The sequence below is a fragment of the Hemicordylus capensis genome, chromosome 4 (genome assembly GCF_027244095.1).
Source record: "Hemicordylus capensis ecotype Gifberg chromosome 4, rHemCap1.1.pri, whole genome shotgun sequence".
NCBI classification, from domain to species: domain Eukaryota; kingdom Metazoa; phylum Chordata; class Lepidosauria; order Squamata; family Cordylidae; genus Hemicordylus; species Hemicordylus capensis.
The window spans coordinates 189,778,336-189,791,690 of record NC_069660.1 but is presented as its reverse complement, the minus strand read 5'-3'; the positions used below and the strand labels follow the sequence as shown (position 1 = coordinate 189,791,690).

Below are 13,355 nucleotides of genomic sequence, written 5' to 3'. Positions count from 1 at the left end.
CTTAAAGTAAGTAGCCCTGACTCCACTCCCGCACCCACTAGCTCTTGGAAGCCTTCCTGCCCCTTTACTCATAAAGGGGAATCCTCACCAGATTCCCCTTTACGAGTAGCCCCCCGAACTGGTCCAGTTTGAACTGGGGCCAGTCTGGTTTGAACACGGACCACCCTCATTTGAGTCAAACTGGGGTTTGAACCAGACCAGTTCACACACACCCATCAGACTAATATAAGCCAGCTTCATTTCACAGATTTGGAAAGGGGCTTGTAGGCCATCTAGTCCAATTTTCTGCTTGATGCAGGAAACCAGGGCCAGACCATCTCAGGTTTGAAGACTGCCCAGTCTCTGCTTGAAGACTTTCAATAAAGGAGAGCCCATCTCAGCCCTAGGTAGTTGGTTCAGTTGTTGAACTGCTCTTACCATTAATACAATTTCACCTGATATTCAACCAAAATGTCCATATATTCACATGTATATTATCGCTACAAGCATTAGCATAGTATCTCTGAAACTATAGTCTAGGCGCCACCAGTAGTTCTTGGTACATCATAATAAGGCTCTGAAAAAACTAACAAAAAAAGAAATGCCAAAGAAGCTGAAATGTCAAACCTTTCTTAGAAGTTTCAACTATATGCTGAAGAGGCAACTTATTTTCAGATTTTAATTTTTTTTTTTAATTAACTAAATAATAGTTTGCCTCTTCAGTTCAAACATCTGTAAGGGAAATTTGAAAGATTGCAAAGATGATATATGAGCTGTATTAACAAAGGGTTGGTCTGATAATAAACATTTCAGTCTAATCCACTCACTTGAATATACTATTCATATAAAAATATACCACAGAAACTAAATAAAGCCTGCCATCAATTAAAAGTTTTGAAATATGAACTTGCCTTTCAAGTAATAATTTACAAGACAAAGATCTCCAAAGTCCTTCAGTCTTAGACCCAGTCCTCACATCTGCTAATCATGTAGTTACCAACATACATAGTAACTCCACATGTTGCCACTTTGCATAGTTAACTTTGCATAGTTATTTGTATGGCATATTGATCTGATGATCAGTTTCTTCTGCATGGTTCAAGTATTCTCCCTCCCTTTTTTGTGTCAGACATTTGTGCAATGTGGCAACAGGAAACTATCCCATCATGAGCCATTTTTGGAAGGGTGGTATAGAAATCTAATGAATGAATGAATGAATGAATGAATGATACTTATGGAACAGCAGTTGATGTCAACAGTGAAGTTCTTCTCTGAATGCCCTTACTAGTTACTCTTCCATGTTTCATACAAATAGCCTTTGCAAGCTGTTTATATTTTAACAACATTGTTCAATGAATGCATATTTACTCTAAAGCTTACCATATGTCAGCTGCACGCAGTTCAGTTCAGTTCAGCTGTACTGGAGTGAAGGAGGAGTGGGGTTTTCATAGGGAAGATTTCCAAGCATCCTTCTACCTAGCTGTCATTGATTGATTGATTGATTGATTGATTAAGTGTGGTCAAGTCAATGTTGACTTAGCGACCACATAGATAGATTCTCTCCAGGATGATCTGTCTTCAACTTGGCCTGTAAGGTCTCTCAGTGGTGCATTCACTGCTGTCATAATCAAATCCACCCATCTTGCTGCTGGTTGTCCTCTTCTCTTTCCCTCAACTTTCCCCAGCATTATGGACTTCTCAAGGGAACTGGTTCTTCGCATAATGTGTCCAAAGTATGATAGTTTGAGGCTGGTCATTTGTGCTTTGACTGAAAATTCTGGATTGATTTGTTCTATGATCCATTTGTTTGTTTTCCTGGCTGTCCATGGTGTCCTCAAAAGTCTTCTCCAGCACCAAAGTTCAAAAGCGTCAATGCTTTTTCTATCTTGCTTCTTCAAAGTTCAGCTTTCACATCCATAGAGTGTCATGGGGAAAACGACTGTCTAGACGATTCTAAACTTTGTAGGTGTAGACATGTCACAACATCTAAATATCCTTTCCAAGGCCTTCATTGCAACCCTACTAGTGATGTGCACGGAACCACGTCACTGCGGTCCGGCACTGGGGTGGGGGTTCCTTTAAGGGCGGGGGGAGGGTGTACTTACCCCTCCCGCCGCTTTTCCCTCTCCGGTGTGCCTTTTATAGTTAGCAATTGGACAGCAGGATTCCTCCCTGAAGCCCCTTCCCCCGCTCGGCTGCAAAAGGCTTCAGGAAGCCTTTTGCACATGCTGTGCACACGTGTGTGTGTGGCCACATGCGCATGTCGCAGAGACATGGCGCATGCGTGATGTGCGCATGCGCAAAAGGCTTCCTAAAGCCTTTTGCAGCCAAGCGGAATCCTGCCGCCCCAGTTGCTAACTAAAAAAGGCGCGCCGGAGGGGGGAAAAACGGCAGGGGTAAGTACACCCTCCCCCATCCTTAAAGGAACCCCCACCCCAGTCCGGCCAAACCCCGAACCGCCCATGTCCAGACCGGTCCAGAGGCCTGTAGAATGGCCTCTGGACCGGTCTGTGCACATCACTAAACCCTACCAAGTGCTAGTTTGTGGCGTATTTCTTGACTACTGGATCCTTTACTTATGATGGTTGATCCTAAAAGGCAGAAGCTATCTACCACTTCAGTGTCTTCATTATCAATTCTGAAGCTGGTTGCTGTACCCATTGTCATTAGTTTAGTCTTCTTGGCATTTAGTAGTAGTCCCATTTTTTCACTGTGCTCCTTGACTTTCATTACTAGATCTTGCAGATCATCCACATTCTCAGCTATCAGAGTGGTGTCATCAGCTTAGCGCAGGTTATTGATGTTACTTTAAAACCACACTTATTTTCTTCCAATCCAGCTTCTCTCAGTATATGTTCAGCATATAAATTGAATAAATAAGGAGAAAGTATACAGCCTTATCTTACTCCTTTGCCAATCTGGAACCAGTTTGTTTCATCATTTTCTGTCTGGACTGTGGCTTCCTGCCCTGTGTATAGGTTTCTCATGAGAACAATGAGATGTTCTTGGATGCCCATTTTCCTAAGGATATTCCACAACTTGACATGGTTGATGCAATCGAAGGCTTTTCTGTAGTCAATAAAGCACATATTGACTTATTTTGGGGTATTCTCTGGCCTTCTCAATTATCCAGGGTGCATCAGCAATGATGTCTCTTGTTCCTCGGCCTTTTCTGAGACCAGCTTGAACATCCGGCATTTCCATTTCCATGTAGGGCTCTAATATGTGTTGGATGATCCTGAGCATTATTTTGCTAGCATGTGAAATTACAGATATTGTGTGATGGTTTGTGCAATCTGTTAAGTCTCCTTTCTTTGGTATGGGTATGAAGACTGACCTCTTCAAATTTGTTGCCCATTGTGCCGTTCTCCAAATTTGACTTTCTTCTTCTATTGCCTGCCATATTTCTGCCATAAAGGTTAATTAATATATTTGTTTGCTATCAAAAATCAAAGCAGATTAGCAGTATTCAGTACACTGGTTTAAGAACCAGTGTAATAGAATGTTTCTGAATGGAATGCTAGCTTAGACTTACATTTCCCAAAATACACACACTGTCATGTCCTAGACTACAGATGCCTCAAAGAGTGACTCTGATGCAGAGAAGAATCTAGGGAAGTGTCAGCACTCAGTTTAAGGGATCGCACAGACTCAAGCTAGCTGACCCATAGTCCAGTTTGAGGGAAAGCATTCTGCAGGCTATTTAGATGAATCTATGAGGCTCTTCTCACGATCCCTGCTCTCCCCGCACAGGAGCAGGGCAGCAGCCCTGGGTGGCCGCAGCTGCCACACACACAACTGCCGGCTCCATCACAGAGCCAGCGGGGGCTGGGGAGTTCGGGGGCTGCACAGCACCCGGAAGCTTCAGCATGCCTTGCGCGAGTGAGCAGGGCATGCTGGAAAACCCCCAAGCCAGGAGGCTGCATTTGAGCCTCCCAGTTGGGGGTCTCCTCATGAGTAGCCACGGCGCAGAGCCGCAGCATGGCTACTCACTATTTTAAAACTGGGTTTGCGGAGCACTCACTCCGCAAACCCAGTTTAAGGGGAGGGTAGTTTGGCGGATTAACTGCCTGGAGGCCTCCAGGCTCACCTGCGAGCCCAGTGGTTCTCAGGGTCAGGCAAAATCGGGCTAGGCTCCCCTAGCCCGATTTCGTCTGATTGTGGGAATAGCTTCTATATTTGACTCTCTGCATAAGGCTAGGAATTCAAACAATGAGTCAGAATCTGGAGCTCCATCACATCCCCAATCTGCCAAGGTTCCATGCTCTCAACCCAGAAGACAGAAGCTGCAGTTGAGCTCCCACCGGAATCCTTTAGTGTCAAGCTCCAGGCCAGGACACAGCCCCTTAAAATTCATGCTGATTTACAGCTAAGGGCAGATATTGGCCATTCAGCAGATGTGATTCCTGATTTAAGTGCACAACTATGCTCAGACCCTTGTCAAAGCAACTTCCCTTCCTCCTGGGAGCTGTCCATGGTCATGCCCTGCATGTTCAGCCTCAGCTATCTGGACCTGCACAAGTCCACCAAGCAGCACGTATTCAGCATCATAAAATCTTACAGCTGTCCAGGAATTGGACACATCCTAAAAATCAAGATAAATCTGTAGCTACAATATTTAAACTTTTGTTCATTAGAAAGCAAAAATTTTGGGGAAAAATAATTGGCGTTTTCAAAAGATAGACATTCATTGATCTGTTTCTGTCTTGATTGTTTTATTTATTATTTCTTGTTTACACAATCAGACAGGTGTTATTGACTGGTTTGTCTTATCCAGACATCGAGTCCTTCCCAAGCACCTGGGATGGCTGAATTTTATTGTCAATATTGTTCTTGTTGTTATAGATATTGTCGCAGAATATAGGCTGTTCCCAGTAAAGCTGCTTTTTGTAATTGGCTGATGGTGATTTCTGTGGCCCTAATGGTGTTGAGGTGCTCTTCAAAGTCTTTTGGAACTGCAACCAGGGCGCCAATTACCACTGGGATTACTTTGGTCTTTTTCTGCCACAGCCTTTCAATTTCAATTTGTAGATCTTTGTATTTGGTGATTTTTTCTATTTCTTTTTCTTCTATTCTGCTATCCCCTGGTATTGCTATGTCGATTATTTTAGCTTGTTTTTCTTTCTTCTCGACTACAGTTCTATCTGGTGTATTGTGTGGCAGATGTTTGTCTGTTTGTAGTCGGAAGTCCCATAATATTTTTACATCTTCATTTTCTTCAACTTTTTCAATTTTATGTTCCCACCAATTTTTGGCTACAGGTAACTTGTATTTTTTGCAGATCTTCCAGTGTATCATCCCTGCTACCTTGTCATGCCTTTGTTTGTAGTCAGTCTGTGCGATCTTTTTACAACAGCTGATGAAGTGGTCCACTGTTTCATCTGCTTCTTAACAAAGGTGGCACTTGCTGTTTGTTGTGGATTTTTCAGCTTTTGCTCTTATTGCATTTGTTCTTTGCCCGACACCCAAGAAGACACGAGACTCAAGGAATTGGTGTAAATAAGGGCCACAGTTTATTAAACTTTAACAACAATGAAAGAGCAGGGATGGCTGATCCCTTCTTACAGTGCGGTACTACAGGCATGCACAACCATGGCATGCATAACCTATGGCATAGGGCGATGCACCTTGGCTCCAGGCAACCCGAAAGCTCTGAAACCGGGGCTGCCTATCCTAGCCAGCCTAGTGCCGGGTCCCTGAACTAGCATCGCCCCCAGGTAGCCGTTCAGCCATTCCATGGGGCTTAACCAGTCAGGGTAGGTCAACCAAGGGCAGACATCCCTGAGCCGTGCAGTCTCTAGGGAGTTGCCCCTTTATGACCCATAGCCAAACACTTACCCGAAGGTGCTCACCAGCCTAATAACATCATTTCCAACCGCACTGCACCTGCCATACTGTGACCAAACTAACTACTGCCTACAGGTGATACAGTCAAGAGCAGGCGAAAAAAGGCGTACACTAACGGCCAATCAAGTGAGCGCCCAAAAAATTCCTGCTCGGCCCCAAACGGCGACCAGTTGAAACCTTGACTGTACCTAGGGAAGGGAGGGTGGGTGCCGTCTGAGAGCGGAATGAGCTCTCTTGATCAGTGAGCAGGACGCTGGCTCACGCCCCGCCCCCTGCACGGGCTATTCAGCCAATCAGGCCAGGAGAAGCCTCGTGCTTCTTGCAGGGGGCCAGGCAAAGACGCTGCTCCGCTTATTCAAGCGGAGGCAGCGGGATTGCCCGACACCCAAGAAGACACGAGACTCAAGGAATTGGTGTAAATAAGGGCCACAGTTTATTAAACTTTAACAACAATGAAAGAGCAGGGATGGCTGATCCCTTCTTACAGTGCGGTACTACAGGCATGCACAACCATGGCATGCATAACCTATGGCATAGGGCGATGCACCTTGGCTCCAGGCAACCCGAAAGCTCTGAAACCGGGGCTGCCTATCCTAGCCAGCCTAGTGCCGGATCCCTGAACTAGCATCGCCCCCAGGTAGCCGTTCAGCCATTCCATGGGGCTTAACCAGTCAGGGTAGGTCAACCAAGGGCAGACATCCCTGAGCCGTGCAGTCTCTAGGGAGTTGCCCCTTTATGACCCATAGCCAAACACTTACCCGAAGGTGCTCACCAGCCTAATAACATCATTTCCAACCGCACTGCACCTGCCAAAGCATGGGTTAGCCTAGCTTAACACCATGCTAACCCCACTGAGTGCGTAGCCACGCAGCCAATCCCTGCTCCAAATCCTTCAAAAACAAACTGGTCCCGCTAGGCGAAAGGTGGACACCATCCCCTCTAAAGAGGCAGGGCAACGAAAAAATTATGCCCGGGTGTTCTATAAACCCTCCACCAATGGACCCCAGAAAACGTGCCATCTGTGCGTTAACCTTCCTGCGGGCCCTGTCCACCCCATAAGGGTCCCGGGCTCCCCTCCAAACCCTGCGCTGCAGCATGGCTGACCAAAGGATGGCAATCCCCGGGCACCACCTAAGGACCTGTAAAATATCCCTCCTCAAGCTGTGGAAGATAGCCAACCCAGTCCGGGATGCCAAATCATTTTCACCAAGATGCAGAACAAGGATATCCGGCGGCTGGTTTGCCGCCATAAATTCCTGAAACAGAGGCAAAAATTGGGCGATGACCATCCCGCGACGACCGATCCAGGCGATCGATGCCCACTGGCCCAGACCCAGCTGCGTTCCAGGCTGGACCCCACGTGCAGCCTTGTGAGCCCAGAAAACAATGGAATGGCCCAGGATGAGGACCCGAGCCCTCTCAGCCCTACGCGCCGGGCCTGTAAAGAAAAACACAATTAGCGTCGACTCAAAGACGCTAGCGCACATATTTCCGGTAAGTGGCAGATCGCCAACGCCCAATGCGCTGGATAGTCTCGCCAGAAAGACCCAGCCGGGAGGCCGTTGAAGCCGCACCAATGCGGAAGGAGTGAAGGGAAAGCCGTGCAGTGTCCACCCCTGCCACATGAAGCGCACGGCGGGCCACCGCCCAGAATTGGTACTGAGTGAGGGGGCGTCCATCCTCATGGATGAAAAGGCACCCAGGCGCAGCCCCCCGAAGGGTCAGGTAAGCGTTAAGGGCCCGCACTGGGCACAACAAAACGTCCTCTGCCCGATGAAGTGACACAAGGTGCCCCCTGCCCCGCTGATCAGTCTTAGAAAAACGCAGGCGCAAGGTCAATGCGGCCCGCCCGGGGACAGTGTCCCCGAACTGGACTACCCTAGTGGAGTGGCTGAACCGCCCCCTGGGGAAAAGCTCGCTGGCCCGAAAGGCCCCAAAAAACAGGACCACCATAGCTGCATGGAAAAGCGCAGTCTCATATGGGGACCTACAAACACCCGCTAAATGCTCCACTGCACCCCGAATCGCCAAAGGCAAAATGGGCTTACGGCTATCGGCCTCGGCCGGATGCTCCCGGGACCAACCCTCCAGCATCCTCCGTACCCTGAAGTCCCCTGTGGTGTCAGCAAGGCCCCGAGCTTTAGATTGGAAAGCCAGGGCCGCCAAATAGCCCGCCAATGCCCTGGAAGAAAGCCCCTTACCCTTAAGGTGTACCAGGAACTGCATCAGATGTTCCGCAGGAGGAGGCCAGTCCTGACCCAATCCTACCTGTGTCCTAAAATCCATGAAGGCCCTGCACTGTCTATTATAAGCCGTGCGTGTGCTGGGGGCCAGGGAGGCCCAAACAGCCCTCTGCGCTTCTAAGCGCCAAGGCTCCACAGCCACAACGGCATCTGTTCGGGATGACGTTCCGCCTCTGGCGCGAGCTGGCGAAAGCGCTGCACCTGGAAACGAGACAGCGCGTCCGCCAGACTGTTCTGAACGCCAGGTACATGGCAAGCAATGAACTGTATGTTGTTAGATAAACAGGCCAAAACAAAAGCTCTAACCAAGTTCATCACCCTGGGAGATCTAGAGGTCTGCCTATTGATAACCCGCACCGTGGCCTGGTTGTCGCACCAGAAGCGGACCGCCCTGTCCCGAAAAAGATCAGCCCAGAGGTGGATAGCCACAACAATGGGGAAGAATTCGAGAAAAGTCAGATCCCTAATGACGCCGCTCGCCACCCAAGCAGCTGGCCAACGTTCAGCGCACCAACGACCACGAAAGTAGACGCCGAAGCCAAACCCACCCGCGGCGTCTGACTGAACTTGCAAATCCGCTTCCAGGAGGAGGGATTCACGCCAAAAGGACACCCCATTGTAAGAGTCCAAAAAGGACTCCCATAGTTGCAAGTCAGCCCGCATGGGGGCAGTAACCCTCACCCTATGGTGGCCAAGCCTCACCCCCTTGATCGCGTCACACAGTCTGCGTAAAAAAGGGCGGCCAGGGACTACCACCCTGCAAGCAAAGTTCAGATGCCCAATAAGCTGCTGCATCTGTTTAAGAGTCACTTTGCGCGCATGACTGCAAGAGGCCAACAAGGCCCGCAAGGTAATGAGTTTAGCCTGAGGTAACCTGGAACAGCCTCCTAAGGTATCCAGTTCAATACCCAAAAAGGTGAGAACCGAAGAGGGACCCTCCGTTTTCTCCGGGGCCAGTGGGACGCCTAACTCAGAGCATAAGGCCTGGAAAACCCGAAGGAGGTGCCCACATTGGTCAGTCCCGGGTCGGCCAACCAGGAGAAAGTCGTCTAAATAGTGAGCCGTGCACACAAGCCCCGCCTCCCGCCTAAGAGCCCACTCGAGCATAGAACTAAACGCTTCGAAGGCTGCACAGGAAATCGAGCAGCCCATAGGCAGGGCCCGGTCGATGTAAAACTGGCCTTGAAAGGCAAACCCTACAAGATTAAAATCCGCCGGATGAACAGGGAGGAGGCGAAATGCAGACTCAATATCGCACTTAGCCATCAATGCACCCCGTCCACATGAACGGACAACCTGAACTGCCTGGTCGAAGGAGGTGTATTTAACTGAACAAAGCCCCTCTGGGATCCCATCATTAACGGATGAACCGTGGGGGAAAGAAAGATGGTGGATAAGGCGGTATTCTCCGGATGCCTTCTTAGGCACTACCCCCAAGGGGGAGATGCGTAAATCCGGCAGGGGGAGCTCATCAAACGGGCCAAGGACCCGCCCTAGTGAGACCTCCTTATGAATTTTCCTCTGAACCACAGCTTCCATCCCCACCACGGACTTAAGGTTGGGGGCCATAACATGAACTCTCAAACCAACATAAGGAATGCGAAAACCGGAGGTGAAACCTTCCCACAAATAGGCCGCTTGTGCCTCAAGTGGGTAGTCCCACAACAAGCGAGCAAGAACTGGCACCCTAACTGGGCTGGGACCCTTTTCCAGTATTGCCGCCTTGGGCGGGGCCGCTGCTCTTTCTGCCACCTGCCGGAGGCTCCCGGGGCCCCCCCCTCGATCCCCTGACCCGCGAGCAATGAATGCTGGCGTGCTTGCCTCCACAGAAACCACATTCATGCCGGAATCGGCAAGGGGACCTGTTACAGCTGCCACTGGTATTGAAGGCCCAGCACGGCAGGGTACATTGAACACCCTGGGCAGCGGCAAGCCCAGAAGACTGCGCTGCAGGAGTCCTAGAAATTAAGTGGCCACTGTCCGCCAGTTCGCCCGCAATAGGCCTGGAAGGAGTCATGATGAGCAGCCAGAGCTCCTGATGCTGCCTATCCCAGGGGATAGATGGATTCAAGGAAGCCCTAAGCCTAAAAGAGCGATCATAACGCTCCCAAGCGTTGCCCATGAAATCCATGTAGCCACGGTGTATAATATCAAGGTACTTTACCAGGGCGGGGCCCTTGGAGGTGTGCACCTGAAGTACCACGCCCATGTATACTGTATAAGCAGACAGCCAATTGGCCCAGTTGTGTTCAATGGGCTTACGTTTGGACTTAACCTCCTCCCTCTTCTGTTCACCGTCCTTTAAAACGGGCTCAGGCTCCCTAAAGAGCAGGTGAAAGAGGTCAACGAATTCCCCGCGCCAAATGCGCTCCCTAACCGCTGGTAAGAGGTGATCCCCCAAAGGTAAGGAGGTATCACACGGCGGATAAGGACTTGGACCCATCAAAGGGTCAGCCAGGGCACCCGTGACTGCAGGCGGTGCGCCAACTGCAGCAGATGGAGCCCCTTGCCAAACCTGAGCGCAAGCCCCGTAAGGGGGCAGAGAACCTAAAGGAGCAGATTGCCAGTTATAGTGAGGATAAGTAGGGGACCAAGGAGGCATCCCCCAGGGCCATGTGTAGTGCGGGAACTCACCTAGCCCTTGCGCGTCCGCAGGGCGGGCATCCCCACCGCCAGATCCGGAAACAATCGGCGAACCACTGTTGTCTGATGTCAAGTCAACCGCTGCCGGGACCAGCTGTGGATTCCCCGCCTCCAAGGCTTCAATTCTGGATGCTAGGGATTGCATAAGTTTGGCACGTTTAAGGCCTCTGGTAACTCTCTTAGAAGCCACGTGTGAGCCTGACGGACCACCCTTCTCCTCCGACGCAGGCGCCAGCTTCTGTCTCTCCAGCGCCTCGAGGCGCGCAATGAGCACCCTAACTGTACCCATATCCCCATCCTCATCCGAGGATGAATCAGATATTGGCGCAGGGCGAGGGGGGGGCCGAACCCGCTTCCCTCCAGTCTTTGCCTTTGCCTTCTTAGGACCCATGATATCTAGCAGTGCCCAGAAGCTGGAACTGCTGCTCTAGTGATCCCACTGAGGCAGCACACGAGAGGTGCAGCCAAACCACTCCCACCCTGCAGCCCACAGTACTTGAAAAGAAAACCAGCAACCACCCAACAATCCAAACCCAAATACAGCCGGGGGGGGGGGAACACCCAGGCCAGCCGCTGCAACCCCCAAAGAGTCCCAGAAACCACAGCAACTCCTATCCCCAACAACCAAACACGAGGAAATGGGGACAGACAAACCCAACCCCCTATGTGCTTGCAGGGCCGCCGTTAGGGGCGGCCCGCCTGCTCGGGCTTCAGGCCGCAGGCCGGCCTCGGCTGGGCCCAAAAACGCCGCGGGCACTCCGGCCAAATGCGGCCCAAGGCCGCTCCAAACCTCCGGGGGGGGGGCCTTAAAAAGCCGCCCCCTCAACTGCCGCCGCCACCACTCGGGTGGAAACCCCGTCCCCGTCTCGCGCCGACTGTCCCCAGAGAGGAGCAGGAGCCACGAAAAAGCGTCCTGTTCCTGTGCCGTCTGAGAGCGGAATGAGCTCTCTTGATCAGTGAGCAGGACGCTGGCTCACGCCCCGCCCCCTGCACGGGCTATTCAGCCAATCAGGCCAGGAGAAGCCTCGTGCTTCTTGCAGGGGGCCAGGCAAAGACGCTGCTCCGCTTATTCAAGCGGAGGCAGCGGGATAGTGCCTGTTCTTGTGCAGCCAGTATTAAACCTTCAGTTTCTTTCTTCAATTTGCCATTCTTAAGCCATTGCCAGGTCTTGGTGATGTCTGATTTTCCACTTATATTGTGCAAATATTGACCATGCAGGGGCTTATTTCTCCATTTTTCTGCTCGGTTCTTGACTTGTTCTTTCTTGTAGGCCTGCTTTGCTTGATTGGTGTTGAGTACTTTCTCGTTCTTTACCATTTGAATTGCATCTTCTTCACTGTCCTTGATATATTCTTCAAGGCCTCTTTTCTCCTCTTCTACTGTTTGATGGACTTGCAGCATTCTTCTTCCACCTGAGCTGCGAGGGAGGTAGAGCCTATCTACATCACTGCGGGGGTGCAGAGCATGATTGATGGTCATGATTATCCTGGTCTTACGATCTAGTGTCTCTAGCTCTGCCTGGGTCCAGTCTATTATTCCTGCAGTGTATCTAATAACAGGTATAGCCCAGGTGTTTATGGCTTGTATGGTGTTCCCGCCATTGAGTTTGGACTTGAGGATTTTTCTAACTCTCCTGATGTATTCACTTCCAATTTTTCTTTTAACTTCAGCGTGTGCAATGTTATCAGCCTGGAGAATGCTCAAGTATTTGTAATGTTCTTTCTCTTCCAGGTTCTTTGTCTTGCTTCCATTGCTCTTCCAGGTTCTTGATCTTCCTTCCTCTGTTCATTATTAATGCAGCACACTTGTCTAGTCCAAACTCCATTGCTATATCGCTACTGAATATACGGACAGTGTTTAGCAGTAATTTGATTTCTGACTGGGACTTTCCATACAACTTCAGTTCGTCCATGTACAGCAGATGGTTTGACTTGATGTTGTTGTTGTTGTTGTTGTTATTATTAATTCAATTTCTATACTGCCCTTCCAAAAATGGCTCAGGGCGGTTTATACAGAGAAATAATACATAAATAAGATGGCTCCCTGTCCCCAAAGGGCTCACATTCTTTAAAAAAAATAACAATATAGACACCAGCAACAGTCCCTGGAGGTACTGTGCTGGGGGTGGATAGGGCCAGTTACTCTCCCCCTGCTAAATAAAGAGAATCACCATGGTAAAAGGTGCCTCTTTGACTAGTTAGCAGGGGATATACAGAAAAGGCAACATCTATTTGTACAGAAAAGGCAACATCTCAGGAAGAAAAACCAAGCACATGTGAATTTATGTTTGAATGTTTATTAAAAATACATGAACTTGTGTGTGGAACTTTGTTTTTCATTGTAATATATTACATTGATTAAATTCAAGCTAGAACAAATCTAATCAAGCCTTTTTGGGCACTGGACTGAAGGAATGAGGCAGCATAAACAGTTTTGAAAAAGTAAATTAGCAGCTCAGCACTTACTCACAGAACCTATAAAATGCAACCCACACCTCCCAAAAAATACCCATGGAACACACAAAACCCCAGTTTCCTACTTTCTGTAAGTATTTCCATGCCACTTCCAAACAGGAAGACTTTGAAAGAGACACACAAAACTACAAAACCCTGGCTCTCTAATTACTACACCTGAGGCCTGGTT

The 13,355-nt window shown here is 49.5% G+C and overlaps 1 protein-coding gene across 4 annotated transcripts in view; it reads right to left on the bottom strand.

Moving 5' to 3' along the window:
* Positions 1 to 5,469: 5,469 nt before the first annotated feature.
* The window catches only part of LOC128325152 (uncharacterized), a 33,712-nt gene continuing 25,826 nt past the window's right edge, over positions 5,470 to 13,355 (bottom strand). For 2 of the 4 annotated variants that reach the window (XM_053250644.1, XM_053250643.1), the window contains one exon: positions 5,470 to 10,844. In XM_053250644.1, the coding sequence (XP_053106619.1) occupies positions 8,187 to 9,911 (1,725 nt within the window). In that variant the 5' untranslated portion in view covers positions 9,912 to 10,844 and the 3' untranslated portion in view covers positions 5,470 to 8,186. Of the gene's footprint in view, positions 11,761 to 13,355 lie in introns of those variants that run through there. The other 2 variants (XM_053250646.1, XM_053250645.1) reach the window with 2 other exon arrangements.